Raw genomic sequence first — 23,733 nt, 5'->3', positions numbered from 1 at the left:
GGCTTGTCTACCTGTTTATAAAAAGTGTTTATAAATTGTTAGTTTACAATGACATTCTGGAAGTATAACAAAACCTCTGCTCTTCTTTTAACACTTACTAATTTGCTACAGCTTGGAGCACAAGAGATTTATTTTATTAAAGAGGTTAATTCACTTAACAGTTTTTAATCTGAGCAGGTGTAACTGCAGCATTAATCAAGCAGTTCAGCCTTTGAGGTCACCTTTGCTTCACACACTAATATGTCATTTTAAAATAATATTTTTTGACTCTTCGGAACTGCAGCTGTTTGCTATCAAGAAATTAAATATCAGAATTTAGGTTTGTTTTACCATACAGTCCATTTTAATAGTTTGCTGACTTTTGACAACTCAGGTGTCATCACCAAAGTTCCCTTAACTTTATAGTTAAAAAAGGCCCCAAGGCTTCAAAAATCCTGATACAGTAATTAGAGGAAAACAGTATTAAATATCTAGTGCCACATTTTCAACAGGGCCTCAATCCGGCCACTTAAATTTGTGTCTGCAATTTTGTATGTGTATATTTTTGAATTCATAAGCCCCCCTTTATATACATTTAAAACTAAAAAAAAAACCCTCCCTTGATATGCATGTTAGAGGAGAAATATTAAATGTTATGGCTTTGTAAGATATTAAAGGTTTATCAAACATCAAAATTCTATCATGAATTTTAAGAGTTTCTACACTTATTTTGGGGGTTCTATAAAGGTAGTGAGTGTAATTCTTCTACAGTTATGCCAATGGTTTCTTCATCTTTATCTCTCTTAAATAGTCTATTAACTTTTTGGATATTTGCATTTGCCTTTTCCTAGTTCATCTCAGCTATTCCAATAATTTTTTGTCACAAACTTGATCAGCACTGTATAGAGTTGCTTTTCTATTTGCTGCTTTCACTCAATCTATTTTTTCATAACCCAGAATCCTCCATAAACACATTTCCATTTCTGTCTCTTTCAGGTGCCAAATTGTTTGGCATATAGATGAGAACAATTAATCAGAGATTCTCAATATTTTTTTAGTTACTGTGACCCTCCATTCACCCATTCACAGTCTTCCTGAGATGTGCCATAGAATCCTTTGCACAAGTTCCCACAGAGCTGCAAGGGAGAGGCTGCTGGGATCAGGGCAATGATTTATGGGGTATTCTTGGCATCTGAGAAAGAATAGTTGCAAATGGTTGAGCTAATCCACATCAGCGGAAGACCAGCCATGGCAAATAAGAACAGGTTTGCAACCCACACAGACAAGTATAGAGGGGGAAAAAGGGACGGAAAGCAATGAGAGTAAAAGAAAGAAAACAAGATGAGTGAGCAAATAGATAAAGTAGAAAACTAGGGAGAGGATACAGAAAAGAGATTTCAGAGAAAAAGCATTTAGAAACCAGGAAGGGAAAATTAGATCAAATCCTCCCAAAAGAAAGAGTGCCTCTTAGCCTTAGAAAGACAAAGTACTGCTTCTACAACAGTTAATTCAGGCATTGGGAAGGAACAACAGAATTGAGAATGACCTAATCATCTGATCTAAGGCAATTAAACTAAAAGAAAGAAAAACCAGGAGTGTCATTTCTTTTGGCCTTAGAACACTTCCAGTGTGCATCCATTTTTCAAATTGTTTTCAGGAGTGGGTCCCCCAAGATTTCCCCCCTTCATTTATACATGAGATTCACAATCTCCAGCTGCTTCCCTTGGCATCGTTTCTCCTCTTACTCCTTCCCATGTTACAAATGGAATTTGAGGTTATATACAGCAAAATTCAAGCAAACAACAAAAGCAGACAAAACATGCAAACAAGAATATCTAACTTCTGTTCCATGACACAGAAGCTCCCATGAGTCTTTTTATAGTAAGGAAGAATCTGGATATTTATTGTGCAAAACTGGATAAAATGAATTTTGCTCCCTGAGGGTGTTTTCAAGCTACACCCTTCAATCTGTGCTGGCAAAATAGAATAAACAAGAAAAAATGAGAAAAAAATAATTCCTCTTACTTACTGAACATAGACATATTCATAATCACCTAGAGCCTTTTTTTTCATTTTGCTGTCATGAGAAAATATTTAAAGGTCTTTCTCCTCTCTTTGCCCCCACCTCTTTCTTCAGGGCACAAGTCAGTTCCAGCTACTCTCCCTGGCCTCCAATGTGATTCAGATCTATCTGAAAGAGCTAGACCAGAGGTAGGCAACCTATGGCACTGGTGCCGAAGGCGGCATGCAGGCTGCTTTTCAGTGGCACTCACACTGCCCAGGTCCTGGCTACCAGTCGGGGGGGCTCTGCATTTTAATTTAATTTTAAATGAAGCTTCTTAAACATTTTAAAAGCCTTATTTACTTTACATACAACAATAGTTTAGTTATGTATTATAGACATAGAAAGAGACCATCTAAAAACATTAAAATGTATTACTGGCACTTGAAACCTTAAATTAAAGTGAATAAATGAAGACTTGGCACACTACTTCTGAAAGGTTGTCAACCCCTGAGCTAGACTGAATGAGTTACCAGGTCTGAGGTCAGCAAAATGAGCCAGGATGGAAGGGTCTTACTGATACAGATCCCAAATACAGGGGCACAGGATTTGCAACAAATAAACTCCACGCTTTCAGATACACAAGTACAGGGCAATATGGCAAAAGTAGCTATTTGCTCTTCATCAGTTGAGTTCACATGGCTAGGTTTTACTTTAGTAACATCTGGATATTCAGACAGAAAGTCCAGGATGACTAAGGATGGACAAATGCATGACTGAAATCTTAAGTTTTCCCCTGAAGTACATTATTATATTAGACAGCTAATATTTTTCCCATACTGACCCCAAATACTGTCTAACAAAATGTCCTTCCAGATGGGCGTGAGATGGCAGATGTTCTCCCACAATGTTTTACTCATCTTTCCCTGACAGTATTGCCAATTTATTTAGGTTCAAGGGTGTAAACAGGAGTTAGAGAGTCCAAATGAGGAGACTGTTCATTAAACAGGAAAACAATGTCAGATAATTTCTGAGAGTTCTCCTTTTACATAACTACTTTAGACAGAGCTGAGTCTAAGAAGTTGTCAACTTCCGAAGAGTCTATGAAATAGGGATGGTCAAAAAAAATGCAGCACCTTATAAGTCAAATACAACCCACAAGCTTGTGATTAGCCATTAAGCACCATTCCAGACTTCTCTTGGTTTTCAGTGATTTCTGCTAGTATTAGGAGATGAAGGGCCCAGAAAATATTTATCAAGTGGTGATGCGAGCCAGGAAGTGCACATGCAGCTGACTTTTGCTGTCACCCAAGAATGTTGTTCTGAAATAGAGATGTTAATAGGTCTTCACATGGATTTCTGTACTTGTGTGCGCTGAAGAGATGACTATACATTCCTCAGGAATGTATAGAAATTGCCACCTTGCTTTGGTGGTGCCAGAGCAGCATGTGCTGGTTCCTGCAGGCGACGGTGCAGTGCAAACGCTGGGCTTTGGCACTCCCATAAGCCGCTTGGCTCAGGCTGGGGAGGGGAGAGGAAAGCTGCTGGGAGAAGGCCCTCCAGCAGGCTGCTTTGCTTGGTGGGCAATGAAGCTGTGCATACTGGCACCTGCTGTTCCAATCTACCCCCTCACCTTGGACCCAAGGGAGTCACCTCATGTGGGGGGGGAGGGGCAGCACCTCGGCGTGTGAATTAGGTTACAAACAAAACCCTTCTGCCACCCACCCCTAAGGGCTTCATGGCGGCTGAGCAGCCATCAGGCCAGGCAACCAGCTGCCAGAATGAGGGAGCCACTCCCGCCACAAACAAATAGAAGGGACGTGGAGGGGGAGGGGCTCATGCGGGAGCATCTCATCAGTCGGAGGGGGCCAAAAAGAGGGAAAGTGGTTGAACCCCCAGGACCCCCAGTTCCCCAGATGAGAGCAGGACCCGACCCCGGCCCCCGCCCCGGCCCCGCGCTGAGACTGGGAGGGGCACGAGATAGGAAATCGCAGACGCAAAGAAGAACCATTGAAGCCCCGTCCCGCCACGCGCATGAGAAACCTCGCGCGCGTGGTTAGGCTGGAGGGGAAAAGCACAGCACAAGAGGCAGATTCGTGCTAACGGTCGGTGGTCACGAGCCAGGCCCCCCATTGGCTGGGTGTCCCGCGCCGGCCGCCCATTGGCTGCAGTTCCGGCTCGGCGGGTAACGGCCCGGGGCAGCCAAGCGGGTGGCTGACTGAAGCAATGGCCTCGAGTGGCCCCGAGGAAGGGGCGGCCGAGGTAGAACCGGGCTCGAGTGAGAGCTCCCGCTCATGGCCTGCCGGGCCATCGTCCGGTGCTGGACCGAGCCGGCGGCCGCTGCTTTCCAGCCAGGGCGAAGAAGAGGCGGAGGCCGACCCATTGCCAGCCCAGTACCCGTCCCACCTGGGGGCCGTGCCAGGGCGGGACAAGGTGGCCTTGTACTGCGACAGGCTGCTGCGGGGCTGCAGGGTGAGCGGGGCCCCTAGCCTTGCGCGCAGCACTGGCCGGGGCAGGTGGGGAGTCCCCTGCGAGGGGCAGGGACGCTTCCTTTCTGGGGGGGGGGGCGTCTTCAGGGCATCCGAAGAGGCGAGGCGCGCTCAGCCCCACGCGTTTACCGCCCTCTGACGGTAAACCGCTCCAGCCAACGAGAAGATCCACATAAGGGACCGTGCGATCATGCCCTTGGGACGCTGCCCCAAGGCGGCGGGAGGAGGGAGGAAGAGGAGAGAGCAATCGGAACGAAGGGAAGGGAGGAGGAAATGGAGATGGAAAGGGGAGGGACTGGGAAGAAAAATAAAAATCCAAGTAAGGTTAGAGAACACACTTGCAGAGTGCCATGATGTTTACTTAGTTCCAGGATATGAGAGACACAAGATGGGGGAGGTGATGTCTTTTATTGGACCAGCTTCTGTTGGTGAGAGAGGCTTTCCAGCTTACACAGGTCCTGCAGAGGAGCTTGGTGTAGCTTGAGAGCTTCTATCTCTTGCCAACAGAATTTGGTCCAATAAAAGATAAGAGACAAGTTGGGTGCTATAATATGTTATTTAGTAGCTGTGTCAAGTCTACTTCACAGTGGTGTTAGTGCAAGAAATTATTGGCATTTTTTTCTCTGTAAAATAAAATAAATTGCCAACCTCTGGGAAAAGTTGCACACCTCACAGATATGAAATAACCTTGCCACCCTAAACTATTTCATGTGTCACTCAACTGGCATTTATTTAAAAAAGAACAGTGGTTCATAGTATGTACAGAATACAGTCTTAATCTTCCCATGTATTGTCATTTGATAAGTTAAGTTTTAGCATATTGAAGCTTGACAGAATGAATTGAAAGGCTATTCAATGATTCCCCACTGTGCTGTTTTGAGAAAGTGTTACCTCTTTTCTTAGCTATAATGGCTGTCTCTGATCAGCTGGAAAGCTATTTAAAATCTATCGTCTTTCCCTGAAGAGTAGCAGCATAATAAAATTTAGGAATTTGGTTATTATTTGTCAACACATTTTCTCACGGCACTCTGATTTAAAGTAATTGTGTACTGTTTAATTTTAACATTGTCAGTTAACTTTTTTTTAAAGTATTCCCCCCCAGTTCACTCCTTTTTTTGCTTTTTTCTCTTTCCTGTAAGAGTGTACACTCTCCCCCTCCATTATTTTCTTTCCTTCTCCCTCCTCCCCTTTATATCCTTCTTCTCTGCTGCCTTTAGAGCAGTGGTTCCCAAACTTAAACAGCCCGCAAACCCCCTTCACTAAATTGTGAAATCTTGTGAACCCCATCCTAAAAATGAATATTTCCAGGGATTTAAATTTAAATTTCCTCAGTGTGATTGATAGGCTTGCTTTGCTCTGCATAGCTCTTGGAAGCCCGGAACCACTGCCATCTCCCCCACTGGCGGGGGCAGGGCTCAGGCTGCCAGCTCCAACTGCCCAGCCCTGCGCGGAGTGCTGGGCTCAAGCTGCTGGGGACAGGGCTTGGACTGCCAGCCCTTATTGCCCGGCCTCGCTCATCTTGGGGCTCGGGCTGACAGCCCCATGCAGAACCCTGGGGTTTGAGCTGCCCGCTCCCCTATAGACGGGCAGGTCTTAGGCTACCAGCCTAAACTGCCCAGCCCTACTTTTCCTGGGGCTCAGGGTGTCAGTCCCACGCAGAATGCTGGGGTTCAGGCAGCCAGCTCCCCTGCTGAAGGGCAGGGCTCAGGCTACCAGCCCAAACTGCCCAGCCCTGCTTTTCCTGGGGCTTGTGCTGCCAGCCCCACGCAGAGTGCTGGGGTTCAGGCTGCCAGCTCCCCTGCTGATGGGCAGGGCTCGGGCTGCCAGCCCCAACTGCCCAGCCCCATGCAGAGCACTAGGATTTGGGCTGCCGCCTCCCCTGCTGACAGGCAGGGCTCAGGCTGCCAGCCCCAACTGCCAAGCCCTGCTTTTCCTGGGGCTCAGGCTGTCTGCCTTGCTGCCTCCAGTGCCTGGGGTCCTCTGGCTGCCCTTAGTGAAATTTTTCTGGCACTCCCCCGTAACATTCTGCAAACCCCACTTTGGGAACCACTGCCTTAGAGTGATGTATCATGTTTTATGGATTAATGTGAAGTTTTATATGAATTTATTTTTAAGTAAAAGTGAAGTGTCTTTAAAATAAGTGAGAATTTTTTCTCTTTGTTCATGTAATAGGCAGAAGATGCCAATGAAGCAATGAGTAAATATCTTCTGGAGAAACTGAAGATGAAAGAAAAATGGCTTGGAGTCTGGAAGACCAATCCAGAACTTTTCTTCATCAGTTCTGAAGACATCCTTATACCTTTTGTTGGAATACTTGTTGAAGTAATTTTCCTTTTTATTTTTTCATTCTAGTTACCGTATATACTTGTTCATAAGCCAGATTTTTTTTAGTAAAAAAGGAAGCACCAGAGAAGGGGGTTGGCTTATGAATGGGTATAGCAAGGTAGAGGTGGGACCCAGCCCTTCCCCCCAGCAGAGGGAGCAAGGAGAGGCAGTACAGCCAGCAGAGACAGAAGGGAAGAGGTTGGGCCAGAGTCTCTCCGCTTCAGGCCACACTGCTCCCACCCCCACCCCCACCCCCACACCAAAGCAGCTGCAGCTCCAGGCCTGGCAGGCTGCAGTTGTGTCACTCGGCCCCATCCCCCAGAGCATGCTGCGGCCGTGCCACCCGGCCCGCTATGGCTGTGCCGCCCAGCCCACTGAAACATGCTGTGGCCTCACCACCCCATCTGGCTTGCAGGAGCAGCTCTACCCAGGTCAGAGACATTCTCCCCTGGCCCTCCCCAGATAAGGTAGGAAGCAGTGGTTTCCCCAGGAATTGAAATTGCGGGGGTGTTCTAATTTACTGTGGGGGGTGTCAGGACCAATGAGATATATAAAAGAGATATGAATAAAGTAAATGTTTTGTTAGGATTATGCATATTTAACATAAGGAAAATGCAAGTTACACCAAAGCACAACAGATCTAGATTTCTAAAAAGTAAAAAAAAATGTATTTAATTTAAATTGACTTTTGAAAAGAAAGCCATCATGGGATAAGAGGGCAGTCTTCTCATGGATCAGTAGCTGGTTAAAAGATGGGAAACAAAGGGTAGGAATAAATTATCCGTTTTCAGAACGGAGAGAAATAAATAGTGGTATCCTTGAGGGGTCAGTACTGGGACCAGTATTGTTTACCCATTTTTCCAGATGAATATGTTGAACAGTGAGGTGGCAAAATTTGCAGATGATGCAAAACTATTCAAGATAATTAAGTCCCAGGCAGACTGCGAAGAGCTACAAAGGGATCTCACAAAACTGGATGACTGGGCAACAAAATGGCAAATTAAATCCAGTGTTGATAAATGCAAAATAATGCACAATGGAAAGCAATCTCAACTATACATACAAAATGATGGCATCTGAATTAGCTGTTATCACTCATGAAAGATCTTGGAGTCGTGGATAGTTCTCTGAAAACATTCACTCAATGTGCAGCAGCAGTCACAAAAGCAAACGATGTTGGGAATCATTAAGAAAGGGATAGATAATAAGACAGAAAATATCATATTGCCTCTATATAAATCCATGGTACATGCACACCTTGAATAGTGTGTGCAGATCTGGTCACCCATCCAAAAAATATATATATTGGAATTGGAAAAGGTACAGAGATGGGCAACTAAAATGATCAGGGGTATGAAACAGGAGGAGAGATTAAAATGACTGGCAAGTTTCAGCTTAGAAAAGAGATGACTCATGGGGATATGATAGAGGTCTACAAAATCTTGACTGGTGTGAAGAAAGTGAATAAGGAAATGTTATTTAATCCTTCACATAACACAAGAACTAGCAGTCACCCAATGAAATTAATAGGCAGCAGGTTTTAAAAAAAGAAAAGGAAGTACTTCTTCACACAATATAAAGTCAACCAGGGAACTCTTTGCCAGGGGATGCTGTGAAGACCAAAACTATAACAGGATTATAAAAAGAGCTAGATAAATTCCTGGAGAACAGGTCCATCTGTGGCTATTAGCCAGGATGGGGAGGGATGCAATACCATGTTCTGAGTGTCCCTAGCCTGTTTGCCAGAAGCTGGGAATGGGCAACAGGGGATGGTCACTTGATGATTACCTGTTCTGTTCATTCCCTCTGAAGCACTTGGCCTTGACCACTGTTGTAAGACAGGGTACTGGGCTATATGGACCATTGGTCTGACCCAGTATGACCATTCTTATGTAAAAAATTAATTATAATAATAAAAATGTTTAGTACAGAAACTCCCCAGCATAATGACCTCTCAAGACAGCAACAATGTGAGATAACAACCTTGGCAAATAATGCATTTTAAAAATCTTGGTCTACTAGGAAACGTATTTATATATGTTTCCATTCCCAGTCAAAAATCTAGCATTCTGGAGCAAAGTGACTAAAATATAGTCCAACAAACAAATGTTTATTTCACATGCCCCTCACTTTTCCCTCCACCGCACTCCACTCACTGGTGTTGTCCTTGGTCAGTGGAGACTCAGAGTTCAGAGGTGCTTTCACGTGAGTACACCTTCCAGGTGGGGGACAGGAAGGCACCTTGCTTGTTCGTCCAGTTGCTCACTGTTCGCTCTGGCCATGTCTGTTCATTGTGTCACCGTTCACTCCACCACTCTGTTGCCAATGGCCCTGTGCAGTCACCTTCGGCTGCCACCTGCCACTGTGACCTCTGCAAGTTGGTCTCTTGAGGTTCCACCAGCTCTCAGTGATTTCAGCTGAGCTCTCAGTGCGGGAACCTTGCTCGCTGCTAGTGCAGTCTGGGCTGTCTTACACAAAAACACTATCCACAGGAACACTGTCCCCACAACAGGACTAAGCACTTAGACCTGATTGTCAGTGATTTCAGCTGCAGTGGTCACTTAACAGAACAAAAGACTATCTATGGAGCCTAATCAGCTCTGTCTTTAAACAGTGGAGAGGAACAGGTCCCCAACCTCTCTCTTGATGCCTTCAAATCATCACAGGCTACAGTTCTACTGCCCTTTACTCATACAGTAAGAACAACATTTCATCCCCTATTCCCCCCACATTCAAGTGATTTGTAACTCAACCCCAGCCAAAATCTATCACTTGGACAACACAGCTCTGTTTGCTGGATACCTAGGTAGATTAGGTGTGAATGTAAATATAATCTGGCCCTGAAGCCTTTCCCCATAGCCCCAGCTCATCACTAGCTGTCAGGGAGAGCTCATTTAGACTTCGCTTACAAATCATGATTTGAAATTATTAGGTTGGTCAACATAACCGAAATGAATGCACTGACATCATAAAAAACAGCTGTATAAAGGAAGCAAGGAAGCTAGTCTATGTTCCTACTTTCAAATCTATTATACTTTTTCAGATACACGTATTTTATCATACACTGTATAAGCTTTTAAAGTGTGTATTAATGTTTCAGTTTAAATTCAGATTTCCAAATAGTCACTGAATTGGTATGTAACTAGCTCACAAAACCGGGGGGGGGGGGTGTTGGGGAAATTCAGGGGGGGTGTACACCCCGCCTGGGGAAGGTGTAGGGAAATCACTGGTGGGAAAGGATGGGATAGGGAGAGTGTGGGGGTCCCAGGCTAGGGGTGGGGTCATGTGGGGGTGGTCACAGGGGTTACTCTCCTGGATCCCAGCTTCTCCACCCTCCTCCCAAAATTTCCCCACCACTTGCTGTCCTGGCCCATCAGGGTAAGCAGCTGGCGCGCCGGGACACTATGTTTACTTAGGTTTACCTCCGTGCCTGCGGATCCTCGAGTTAAACAAGCCATCTCGGCCCCCAAGCGGCTTATCCTGATAGCCCCGGAGGCAAAGTTTGCTGACTGCTGAATTATAGGGTCAGTTTATGAACGGGTTATAAAAATTTTCCATTTTTACTTATCCATCTTGGGGGGATGGGGGGGGAGATCAGCTTATAACAAACCGGTTTATGATCAAGTATAAATGGTAGTTGTCATTAAAATAAAGCATTTAGGTTTTTAAAGTTTAGTGGAAAAATAAGCAAGGCTCATAGCATCTTGCACACTAATCATCATTGAGTTTTTTTCAAATGTTTCTACAAAGTTCTCAAACACCTGTGTTTTCAGATCTCCATATAGTGATGGGTATTTAAGTATTCTTCTAGTGCTTGTTCACATCCATTCCAGTCAGGTGTGTGTGCACGCACAGAAGATTTTTCCCATAGCAGCATCTGTCAAGTCGGTGTGGGCAGCCCCTGGAGTCACACCTTCATCGCACTCAATATAGGGCCCTGCCACCCCTTCAGTTCCTTCTTACTGCCAGTGATAGTTGGCTAGAACTTCCTCTAGCCCTTGCTTAGCAAGCGCATTCTATAGTTCTCTATATATAGTTACCTTATTATTAGAGTTGTTGGGGCCCCCCCCCCCATTCTGACTCCCTGGAGCTGTGGTATGCTGCGGTCCCCAGGGTTTAAAACCTGTGTGGTCTGGGTAAAGCGCATTCCAAAGTGCGATCCACACTCCTCGTGTTTACGGGGCCTAGGGGAGGGTCACCAAAAGCATTGTTGTAAGATCTGCCACAAGTTCTGCCCTAGAACTCTTAAAGAAAGGGAACAGTGGCTTAAGGTGATCTTCATGGAGGCAACTGTATGCACTCATTCCGACCAGGATCAGGGGACCTGGCTTCTAACATGTCATCCTTGACGCGGAGCGCCCCGGCACCATTGTCAAGCTTGGCACTGAGAAAAGTCTGGTCCTGGGACACTCGGCCCCATCGTGGCACCTCAAGAGGTCCAGCTGAGAGCAGACATTGATCCCACTCACCGTTGCCTCAGAAGAAAAAGAAGCTGGATGGTCCACAGAAGTAAGATTCCAGGTAGGCCACAGCTCCAATCCCCTACTGGGGCCGCGTCGACTCCTGCCCAGGCAAGGCAGTTGAGTCTGGGTCCACCACAGTCACTGGTCCCTAGAGACCAGCAGCCACAGCTCCCTTCGACGCCGGAAGCTTTCGAAACTGCTCGGGACCTGTTGTACCTTACAGTGCCGTTCTCGCCCCCGAGGAGGGAAGAACCTCCAATGCTGGCAGTCTCACGCCCTGGCGCAGTCAAGAGGGAAGCCAGCTATGATGTCCAGGTGCTCCCCCCTCCATGTCCCTCAGCATCGGCCCACTCGAACAAAGAGCCTACCTGCTCCCTGAGCTCTTGACACTCGAGGCACCAAGGCTCAGCTCCCCCCGGTTTTCAGTCTTAGAGACCTGGGAGTCAAACAATCCAGGAGAAGTAGGAATCAAAGACCGAGGTCTGAGAGAGCACCCCAGGTGTGGCCACCACAATAGCAGAAGCCATTCTGGACCCCCTGGGCCTTTCACCAAGGATCTTCTGTGGCCTCAGTAACCTTCATCCTGCCATAGTTTATGCAGCTTGCCTCGGCGCCTGCCCATATGCCAACACCTCCAGCCGCAGCATTGGCATCACTGAGCCGCCCAACTTCGGCGCCAACTATGGTGCAGGTACTGGCAGCTCCAGCACGGATAGCAGCGATGGGGCCTTTGTTGGTGCAGACAGAGGGATCAGCACTGGCTCCATCGATGGTTCCCCAGGTCTTACTGATGGCAGCACCAACACTGGGTTTGACGGCTACAGTCCTGGTGCTGGCAAGCGCCCCATTGGCACTGATGCTGCCCTGAGAGTCACAGGATCTCCTGGGGCCAGCTGGCAGGGAGCATCTGCTTCTTTTAAGTGCTTCCTCCTCATCATTGCCAGACAAGGCATTGGTGGGTACAGCCGTGGCCCTGATGCTCAAGGACAACAGGGTGCTGCAGCAGTTGCTGTGAAGGGCTGCTCAGAGTCTGAGCATTAAGGCAGAGGAGGCTGATCCCATAGTGGACATCCTCATCCTCTCAGGATCTTCTCATATTGCCCTACCACTGGTTAAAACTATTGTGGATACTACCAAGACCCTGTGGCAGACCCCAGCTTCTTTGCTGCCCACTGCCAAGCGCAATGAGGCGTGTTATTTCGTGCCCTCCAGAGGGTATGAACATTTATACTCCCACCCACCCCGACTCTCTTGTTGTGGATGCTGCTAACTAGTGTGAGAGACAAGGTTTCCAAGAGCCCTCCCCAAAGAACAGGGAGGCTAAGTGACTGGACCTTGTCTGGAGAAAGGTCTATTCTACCTGGAGTCTGCAGGCTCCTTATTTCAAACCAGCAGGCCATTGTCAGCAGGTACTAGTATAACACATGCGTGGTGATGGCCAAATTTATGGAGCTACTCCCTTCAGACTCCTGAGCCAAGTTCTTGGCCTTGATGGAGGAGGGGAAGCTAGTCTCCTGGGCTTCCCTCCAGGCTGCGTTGGACAGTGCAGATGCCGCCACTAGGGTCATGACTACTGGAGTAGCCACGAGAAGGGGCTCCAAGTCTTGGGGCTCCCTTATGAGGTCCAGCAGACTATTCAGAACCTCCCATTTGAGGGTGTGACACTTTTCTGAAAAGACAGGCAAGAGGCTACACAGCCTGAAAGACTCACGAGCCAACCTCAAGTCTTTGGGTCTGCACACACTCACCACACAGTGGAGACACTTCAGACCACAACCTCTGCTGAGATTCCATCACCAGAACTGCCAGGACAGTTCTTGGAGGAGAAACTGGAGTGACAGGAGGAGACAACAGCCCTCTTCAGGCCAGGGCTCTGGCCAACCCAAACTGCCTTGCAGTGCTAAACCAGCCTTTTGAAGGTGTGGTTGAGAACGGTGCACCAATCAGAGACTGGATCTACACCCCCATACCTTTTTCTCCTGACTGTCCCCTTTCTACCATGCATGGTCCTGCACTTTGGACCACTGGGTGCTACACATGGTAGAGAAGGGATACTGTGCCCTCCTGATCTTCTACCCTCCTTCCATGTCCCTCTTCAGCGACCCTTCTCATGAGGAGCTCCTTTTCCAGGAGGTGCAGTTGCTCCTATCACTAGGGGCAGTGGAGAAGGTTCCTCAGGAACACGGGGTGAGGGCTTTTATTCCCAGTATTTCCTAATACCAAAAGCCAAAGGCAGCCTCAGGCCTATCCTGGACCTGCAAGAACTCAACAAGTTCATAAAGAAATTCAGGTTCTGCATGGTCTCTTTGGCCTTTATCATCCCCTCACTAGATCCAGCAGACTAGTATGCCGCCCTCGACTTGAAGGACACATTTTCATATTGTAATCACTCACCCCTCAGGAAGTACCTCAGGTTTGTGGTCAATAGTACCCACTACCAATTTACTGTCCTCCGATTCAGCCTGTCAGCAGCACCTGAAGTCTTCACTAAGTGCATGGCAGTCTTTGCTGCGTTCTTGGGAAGGCACCGGGTACAGGTATTTTTGTACCTTGATGACTGGCTGATCAAAGGCTGTTCCAGGACCCAAGTGGAAGCTCAAGTCAGATTCATTAGAGCCACATTAGACAACCTGGTCTACTTCTAAACGAAGCAAAATTGACTGTCTCCCATCCAGAGGATACAGTTCATGAGGCAGCACTGGACTCAACCCAAGCTAGGGCATACCTGTCGGAGGCAAGGTTTCAGGCCCTCAACGATATAATTTGAGGCCTCAGCCAGTTCCCCACCACTACAGCAAGGAACTACTTGAAGCTTCTTGGACACATGGCTGCCTGTACCTATGTAGTGCAGCATGCCACACTCAGACTTTGACTGCTTCACTCGTGGCTTGTGTCAGTGTATTGGCCAGTCTGGGGCAGCTTGCACAGGATTGTGATCCTGCCTTGCTCGGTCTTCGACTCCCTCTGGTGGTGGATTGACATTCAGGAGGTGTGCTTAGGGGTTTCCTTTGCTGCCCCACAGCTGTCTCTGTCCCTGGTGATGGATGCATCAGACTTGGGCTGTGGAGCTCATCTGAAAGACTGCAGAACTCGCGGCCTCTGGTCTCAAGCAGATCTGGGTCTCCACATCAGTGTCAGCGAGCTGAGAGTGGTGTGCCTAGCATGTCAGACCTTCCACCCTTACCTAATTGGACAATGAGTATCAATCATAACGGACAATATAACAGCAGTGTTCTATATCAACAAACAGGGGGGTGCATGCTCCTCTCCTCTGTGCAAGGAAGCCCTCATGCTTTGGGATTTCTGTGTAGAACGTTCAGTACACCTGATGTCGTACCTCCCCAGGGTACAGAATGAGCTGGTAGACCACCTCAGCAGATAATTTCACAGCCACGAGTGGTCCCTTCACCCAGATGTTGCAATTTCAATCTTCCAGAGGTAGGGTTTTGCCCAGGTAGACCTTTTTGCCACGTGACATAACAGGAAGTGCCAGCGGTTCTGCTGCTTCCAGAATCACAGCCTAGGCTCCAGCGCAGATGTGTTCCTCCATTGAGGAGGTTCTCTTCTATATGCCTTTCCACCCATACCACTCGTTCACAAGGTGCTTCTCAAGATCCTCAGAGATAGAGCTCAGGTCATAGTGATAGCGTCAGCACTGGTACACAACTCTCCGAGACGTGTCCATGGGAGCCCCAGTTACCTTGCTGCTCTTCCCAGATCTTCTCACAAAAGATCACGGGCGTCTCCAACACCTGAACCTCCAGTTGCTTCATCTCACGGCGTGGAAGCTCCATGGTTAAGTCTGTTGGAGCTTTCCTGTTCAGACAGGTCCTCCTTGGCAGTAGGAAACCCTCTATATGAGCCACATACCCTGCCAAGTGGAAGAGATCGTCAGTCTGGTTGGCGCAGCGCCATTTGCCCCCGATGCTAGCTTCAGTGCCACTCATTCTGGACTACCTTCTCCATCTGAAGCAGGAGGGACTCTTGTCTTCAATAAGGGTGCACTTAGTTGCCATCTCAGCCTTCTACCTGGGCGTGCAGGGCCGCTCTGTGTTTGCTAACCCCGTGGTCAGCCAATTCCTAAAAGGGATCGACAGGCTATACCTTAATGTCCATCAGCCTGTCCCTGCCTGGGACCTCAACTTGGTCCTCTGTAGGCTCATGGGGGCCCCCCTTTGAACCTTTAGCAAATGCTCCCTGCTCTACCTCTCTTACAAGGTGGTGTTCCTGGTAGCAATAACCTCGGCCAGGAGGGTGTCTGAGCTCAGGGTCCTAACATCAGACCCTCCCTACACCATGTTTTATAAGGACAAGGTTCAGCTCAGGCCCCATCCTGCTTTCCTCTTGAAGGTTGTATCACAGTTTCACATCAACCAGGACATCTTTCTCTTGGTCTTATACCCTCAGCCTCATTCCAGCGGCAAGGAGCAGAGGGCTCCACTCTCTGTATGTCCGCAGGGCGCTGGCCTTTTACATCGAGAGAAGAAAACTGTTCAGCAAATCAGTTCAGTTATTCGTGGCAGTAGTGGACAGGATGAAAGGTCAGCCTGTGTCATCCCAACTCATCTCATTGTGGATAGCATCCTGTATTCGTGAGTCCTACAACCTAGCAGGTGTTCCTGCATCTCCGATCACTGCACACTCTACCAGGGCACAGGTTTCATCTACAGCATTCCTGGCCCAGGTCCCTACTCAGGAAATCTGCAGGGCGGCGATGTGGTCCTCCAAACACACTTTCTCCATGCACTATGCGATTACCCAGCGGGCCAGAGACGATGTGGCCTTCGGATGAACAGTACTCCAATCAGTGACAACTCTGACCCCGCCTCCTGAATTTGGGCTTGGGAGTCACCTGATTAGAATGGACATGAATAAGCACTCAAAGAAGAAAAAACAGTTACTCACCTTCTCCTAATTGTTGTTCTTTGAGATGCCTCCCTCCTTCCCCTGTAGCCAGCAAGAAGGAACTGAAGGGGAGGGGAGTTGGCAGGGTGCTATATTGAGCGCCATGAAGACATGACTCCAGGGAGCGCCCAGACTGACCTGACAGATGCTGCTATGGGAAAAATCATCCAGCCATTGTGCACGTGCATGCGCACACACCTGATTGGAATGGACATGAACACCACATCTTGAAGAACAACAGTTATGAGAAGGTGAGTAACTGTTTTTTAGGTCCTCCATTTGTGCATGCTTTTGGAACTAGATGCATTGACTAACATTTTCAAGTGCAGAAAAGGACATACTTTGAGCTATTGTGTATGGTAGCCAGGTTGTAGAAAATACCATCTTTGTATACTCTTCCATTCCATATTCCTGAGATTTGTAGGGAAGCTAGTTGGAGTTTGATAAGTTCACATACCTATCATTATTCCATTGTGACATCTTGGATAGGAATCTTACAGCCAGCTTTTTTGAGAGGTAACTGTTGGTCGCTCACCTGCGCGTGGGATCCTTGTGGACAAGCATTGGAAAAGAGGTTATTTACCTTATGGAAAGGGGACTTAGAGATGCTTTGGTCAACACAGATCTCATGACCCTACCCTTCTTCCCCACTGATTTGGAATCTTTATGCCAGGGGAGTCCCAGCAGTCTTCTACAGAGAAGCTAAAATCTAGGAATGAAAATCCTGCAAGATTTTGGTAAACAGCTGAATTAGAGGAAACAGTTTTCCTCTTTCTCCAGTTTCATTCTGGAGAAGTGTACAGCTCTTGCTGAGACATACTGAGCTTCTCCTGACCGATACCTGCACAAAACCTCATGGGAGTTGAGCTGCTATCTAGCTGTGGAGTAGTTTCTTTGTTCTTCACCCAACTTTATGGACATAATTACTCCACTACTTAGGGATCCTGATATGCAATACGATCTCTTTGTGCTTCTGAGACTGGTTCAAGTGCTTGTTATTGCACATTGGTCCTTGAGAACTGGAAAAAAAAGAATAACTATATCCTGTTTCCTTGAATTTGCAGGTTGGAGGATAACGGTAGGGACAGGATTAGACTATCAATTCTTTTTTAACTAAACTGTTCCTTTCCGCAACATGTGATGTGTAGTTTTTTTTTAAAAATACTGAAGTTAAAGTTAAAAATTAAGTTTTCCAGAGTCTGGAAATGCCGAAATGAAGGTCGCTTTCACAATCTTAACTTCTGCTCCTTTAAACAGTACAGTAGTCTTTAATTATGAGATTACATGCTATATTCCCCCCCCCTCCACAGGATTCCTGTGATGGGTTCCTCCCTGGGGTGCTCCCTAGAACTAGGGTATTACTGAGCCCTCTGACCCACCAGCTCCCTCTCACACTGTGTTGCCGTGACAAGTTGCAAAGCCCTCCAAGCTTCAACTTTCACCAGTATTCACACAGGTAGGGACACACCCAGTTGCAGTCACATGCAGGCTCTCTAATCACCAGCTTTCCAGCCTAGGAGCCCAGAACAGTACCATTCGTTCTGCCCTGGTCAAATCTGGTCATTATATATGGGCTTAACCTCAATGTGAAGAGGACCATGCATAGTTGTGGTAACCAAGCTGAGATTTTCCCCAGACACCTTAGTCAAATGCACGCTGGTTTGGATTAAAACATAAAATATGTTTATTAACTACAAAAAGGTAGATTTTAAGTGATTATAAGTGATAGCAAACAGATCAAAGAGATTACCTAGTAAATAAACAAAACCTCAAACTGAGCTTAACATACTAGATAGGTAGAATATGAAATAGCAAATTCTCACTCTGAGTGATAAACAGGCTTAAATACTGGCCTCTACAGCTGTCTGTAGTGTTTAGATTAAAAAATAACTCAATTTTCAGTTTACCTATTCTGTAGCAAGCTAATCATTTTCTCTTAATCATACTACTGCTTTAAGGTAAAATTAAAGGAAGATGTCATTTTCACTAATTAGTTTTATAGTATGGATCAGTACCACAGGTGGCACTCCCATGAAAGTTAAGAATTGTGTATGTGGCAGGATTGCAGGATCATACTAACAAAGAAATAGACATTTTAAAAACATTTTGTAACTATATATTTCTTATGTCTTAGGTTTCTTGCAAACCATCTCAGAGCACCTCATCTCACTTGAAAGCTTCTATATCTGTTGCTGAACCATTTTCCTCTAATATTGCAAATATTCCAAGAGAGCTTGTTGATAATGTCTTGGAGGAACTGGACCATTCTGTACCTCTACTGGAAATCTACCCTGTCGAGGGGCAGGATATGGAAATATTTGATATTGCCCAGGCTTTGGACGTTGTGAGGTATTTAGCTTTCTCCCCTATATTTTTGCCATTCAGAGATGCTAAAATGTTAACTGAGGAACTGTACCTAAAATAGAAAGATTAGAAAGATTTACTTTGCTTCATTAATAGTGTAAGAGTATTCACAAACAAAAATCTCAGTTTAAAAAGTGATAAGGATGAAAAAACATTTTGATGCAGTCCAGTTAATGCCCCCAAAAACCCTTGCAATTTGATTGGATTTACTTAGTCCAGGAGTGAACAGCTTTTGGACTTGAGGTTCAACAGCTCTATCTGGATTCTGGTGCTTTGCCTTAACACTTCTGGTTTTTTTTATTCTAAAAGGTGTTGACCCTTTTATCTTAATGTACCAACCATATGGTGTTTTCAAGGTTTGCAGTACTGTATCTTGAGTAGAACCAGTCAGGAATTTTCTGACAAAATGCTTGTTAATGTGTAGAAACTGAAACTGTTTGCAGAAAAGGATTTTTCAGTGAGTCATTTTATCTTGAAAATATTTTGCCATTTCCTTCTAGCTTCACAGTGTAGTGCAGGGGTCAGCAACCTTTCAGAAGTGGTGTGCCGAGTCTTCCATTTATTCACTCTAATTTAAGGTTTTGCGTGCCAGTAATACATTTTAACGTTTTTAGAAGGTCTCTCTCTATAAATCTATTATAACTAAACTATTGTTGTATATAAAGTAAACAAGGTTTTAAAAATGTTTAAGAAGCTTCATTTAAAATTAAATTAAAATGCATATCTTATCAGTTTAGTGCAGTGGTTCTTAACCTGGGGTGCATGCACCCCGTGGTGGTGCGAGATGTCCTTTCTGGGGGTGCAAGACATGGAAGACTTTTAGAAAATAAATCATCGAAAACACAAATTAAGCACAGGCACATAAGTACAGGGGGCCGGCGCAGGGCGACTGGAACCCCAGACCAGCAATGAGGTGAGTAGGGCTGGCGGCTGGTATCCCAGGCCGCAGCAGGCTGAGCAGGGCCGATGGCCAGACCCCAGCTGGCAAGGGGCTGGTGGCAGGAACCGCACACTGGTGATGGGCTGAGCGGGACTGGCAGACAGAACCCCAGACAAGCGGTGCTCAGCCCACCACTGGTCTGGGCTTCCGTCCGTCGGTTCCTGCCAGCCAGCCCGCTCAGCCTGCTGCCAGCCTGGGTTCTGTTCACCCAGGCCAGCAGCGGGCTGAGCAGGTCCGGCAGCCGGGACTCCAGCTGGCAAGGGGTTCCATCGGCTGGCTTCTTCCAGCTGCTGATGCCCGCTAGCTCTCTGTTACCCTGGCTTCCTCAAGTGTGGTGACAGTAGGGCCTAGTATAGTTCTTCGTTTTACCACTGCTTAATCTTCTCCTGCCCCCAATTTGATTTTATTTTTGTATTTTGCAGAGTGATCAGCCTGTCAGTATCAGTAGACCTGTTTTCTGTCTGGCCTCCCTTAGCTCACCATGGCCTAACTCAGCTTGCCTTTTTACACTCTTGCTGACTTTTCTTATGAGTGCAGCAGAGCATCCTGCCTGTACCAATAACAGACCATCAAAATAGCTGAAATCTACAGGGATTTGACTGAGCTTCTCTCTTCCAGTTTCCTTTCATGTGTTCCAAACTGGACTAGCCTGCCACTGTACTGAGCTTAACAACAATTTTCATTCAACTGATACTGCTGAGTGTCTAGTTGCTTACACCGTTAGCTGCCAGCTTCAATGGACAATCCAAATGGCTGTAATCCTGTGCTAAAATGTTAGCATTAAGGAAGCAGAGTTTTGTTCCACAGCTTTAAAACCACTTCAGTAAGGCTTTAAGGTCAGAGCATGTTCATCTCAGCTTTCCTTCCTCTTTTATCAACTCTATCGTTTCTTTTTTAAAGCATTCCTCTGTCTCTACAAGGAGCAGTTCATAGACTGGGGCAGCAGCAAAAGCTATAGCTTCAGAAGCAGACATCTTTACAACAGTTAAGATGGATAGCCTAGTATATTGGGGGTTGCTGTGTCTTTTGAAAAGGTTAATTCAGGCCTTCAGTAAGATACCTTAGTGTACGTGACCAAAAAAGCATTTCAAACTTCCTAGTCAAGTGGAAACATATTTCAGGATCCTCTCAGACTCCCAGACCTACAGTGTTTGGCCTGGAAATTGAAGTTTTTGCCTTCTAGAGCATGAATATTCAGGAGAGCTCATGGAACATCCTAGTCAAATCTAGAAATTGTTCACAAATCTGGCAACTTCCAAGGATTTTGAGAACTTGATTCTCATGGTGCACTTGAAAGGACATATTGGAGTTCCTTCTAGATAGGCACTTGCTCAAACTATGACACAATCTTCCTGAAGGTTCAGGTCTCAATGTTAGGCTACTTATAGCATATTCCTTCCAATTCTAGCATTTTTTGCAACACCCTCACATTTCCCAATTCCTTAAAGCTGTCTCTCTGCAGAGATGGTGTTAGGAGACTAGTAGAATAGTTTAATGCTTCAGATAATCTAATTTTTCCTAAACAAATGGGGGAGTTTCCCCCATACTTATTAAAGCATTTTACCTGTTTGCAATTAAGTTGGCCAAGAGAGTTAGTTGATAGAGCCATAGGGTTAGAAAGGACCGCAAGGGTAATCTAGTCTAAAGTTTGGGGGGCTTTATCAACCTGGAATCTTTCTGTGCAGTTTTCTTGCAGATGAAATAATTCTCAGGCCTGCACCAGAATTGTGTCCCCTGAAATTATGGTTTCCACTTGAACTAATCTATTTGCTTTTCTTGTATTCTAAATTCTTTCACCACTAAGAGAATCAGTTACTTCCTTTTAGATATTGGGATATTCCAATTCTGTTTACATAAAACTAATTCTTGAAGAAAATCGGATGCAATTTTAATTAGATGCAAGACCTAAGGAAGATTGCAACAAATCATCATAGGCACTAGTCCTAGATGGATAAATTAAGGAGTTTGTCAGGCCTACAGTTTGTTCATAAAAGATCCCTCTCCTCCTGTAAAAGTTCAGGCATATGTCCATTTCCTGGACAGAACAGCATAGTGCTTTGAAGTAATTTTGTAGTATAGCTTTGTGGACTTCAGTGCATTCCTTTATTGTTTTGAATAGATGTTTTGTCTTTGATATAACTTTTGGGCAGAAGATCCCGCAGGCTCTCTTGGCTTTCTTTCAATAAACCACTTCACATGCTGAGGGAAGGCAGAAGAAAAGTAAAACAAAATAAACCTATCCTCACGCAGTTGTTTTTTCCTTGTGGTTAACTCCTGGTGTTTCAAGTTTCCCTCCTGTTTATGTAGATACGTTTTACTGGCTACTTCCCAGTTGTAATGGATTACTGATCACCAGGTGCCCATGATGAAGACAGGTCAAATTTGCTTATCTACATGTAACTTTTCCTTCTCTTAAGTGGGCATCTGGTGCTCTGTGGGGTCTCTCCCACATTGTCACCTAATTTGCATTCATTTCCAGTTGGAGGGGAAATGTCTCAGTTCTTCCTTTTTTCTCTTTATGTAATATTCCTGCAGAGGGAGACGGAGAAATCTTGTGATTCCCTCATATTAGGATCTTTCTTTGTTGTAAGCAGTTTCTTCCATTTCCCTGTGTTATAATCGGAATTCATAATTTATCATCTTAGCATGAGCAGTTGATTGGGGAGTTAGAGAGAGGCAATCACTTCTCTTATCAGCTCTAATTGGCAGCACTACATTGTGAAGCTAGTGGAGTTTATTTTTTTAGTCTTCAGGTTTGGAAGAAGAAGAATAACCTAGTTATAACAGATTATGGAGCACCAGGTGCCCATTTCAGAGAAGGAAAAACGAAGGGTAGGTAACTACATTTTTTCTTTTGGACAGCCATAACCATATGGATGAACTTATAGAAGCGCTGTTGAGATTTTACCTAAGGCTGCTGTTGAGGTGTAGAGAGAAATCAAACTGCAGAAATTAAACAGATTTTTCTTGCGGGGAAATAAGATTTGTGGTGGTGTAGTTTTTTATGAAGTGAAAATGTTTTTCACAACTTGAGATCACCACAGTAAAAAGTTGTGAGGTTGATTGCCAAAATAACATATGGAAGCTTTTTTTCCTCTGCTTCTCATGCAAGAACAAATGTGGTGGCAGTATCATACAGGGGGGTCCCCGGTATAAGTCTCCCCCTTGTCTGTCATTTCTCGTATCCATCGCTTATCAATAGGGGAACGGATTCTGATCCACATAGCTGTCACTTCACCTTTTGCAGGGCTTTTCTTTGGGTGCTTCCCCTGGAGTTCAGGAGGTGCTGGGAGGGAGGAGGAGGAGCGGGGATAGGGTGCGCTCGGAGGAGGGGGCAGGACTGGGCGGGAAGAGGCAAGGCAAGAGTAGAGGGGGAACAGGCCATTTTTTCTTATGGGGAAAAGTTAAATTCCCTGGTATCTGTCGTTTCAGTATCCATAGCCCTTTTCAAGAACGCAACACTGACGTATACTGGGGACCCCCTGTAATGTCAATATATCTTTTAGGTTTTTCTATGACTTCCTTTGGAGGGACTGGGATGAAGATGAAAGTTGTGAGACCTATGTGGCACTGGTAGAAGAGAGAATTAAACTGTAAGTATATTACCCCAAAAAAGATAGAGGTTTTTGAGAGTTTTTTTTGAGTTTTTTTAAAGAAACTGTGAGGGGTCTCCTCATGGTCCATTTTAGCACTATTCACCTTGTCATAGGGTCTCCAGCGTTCACTTGCCACCTCTCACAGGGTCTACAGCATTGGTGCTTTAGCCTTCCAGGTAAGGCACACTTGAGTCCTACCCCTCCTGGCGTATTAAAGTCCAAAAATAAAGGAATGCTATGAACTCAAAAACAGAGTTATCCAAGGAATCTTCAGCAGGATCCTGCCCTTCTATTTAGGGCAGGAATCTCAAACTCAAATCACCATGAGGGCCACATGAGGACTAGTACATTGGCCCAAGGGCCGCATCACTGAAACCTTTTCATACAACGATACAAAAGTATAGTCAAAAATGAAAAAAATGAATAATATAGTACGCTATTAAAAGTCAATGTATTAACTTTTTAAAAACTGTAATGCGAAGAGGGGTTTTAATAAAATATAAACACCTGTAACTATTTCTTATGTGGTCAGTAACACTGATGTTCTACACCAGGAGTCTCAAACACGTGGCCGGCAGGCCGTTTCCTGCGGCCCGCCATAGGCGCTGACTCTCTCCTGCACTGCATAACCCTTTCCACCCCCTCCGGTCATAGCACAAAGTCGAGAGGG

The 23,733-nt window shown here is 45.7% G+C and overlaps 1 protein-coding gene across 1 annotated transcript in view; it reads left to right on the top strand.

Moving 5' to 3' along the window:
* The first annotated feature begins 4,393 nt into the window (after positions 1-4,393).
* SHCBP1L (SHC binding and spindle associated 1 like) overlaps positions 4,394-23,733 on the top strand; it is a 52,301-nt gene continuing 32,961 nt past the window's right edge. The window contains exons 1-4 of the mRNA XM_030573694.1: positions 4,394-4,453; positions 6,643-6,792; positions 18,298-18,512; positions 22,974-23,060. Of these exons, the coding sequence (XP_030429554.1) occupies positions 6,664-6,792; positions 18,298-18,512; positions 22,974-23,060 (431 nt within the window). The 5' untranslated portion in view covers positions 4,394-4,453; positions 6,643-6,663. The remainder of the gene's footprint in view (positions 4,454-6,642; positions 6,793-18,297; positions 18,513-22,973; positions 23,061-23,733) is intronic.

Source organism: Gopherus evgoodei, chromosome 8 (genome assembly GCF_007399415.2).
Source record: "Gopherus evgoodei ecotype Sinaloan lineage chromosome 8, rGopEvg1_v1.p, whole genome shotgun sequence".
NCBI classification, from domain to species: domain Eukaryota; kingdom Metazoa; phylum Chordata; order Testudines; family Testudinidae; genus Gopherus; species Gopherus evgoodei.
Note: the sequence above shows the minus strand (reverse complement) of the source record. Positions and strands in the feature narration are given on the sequence as shown.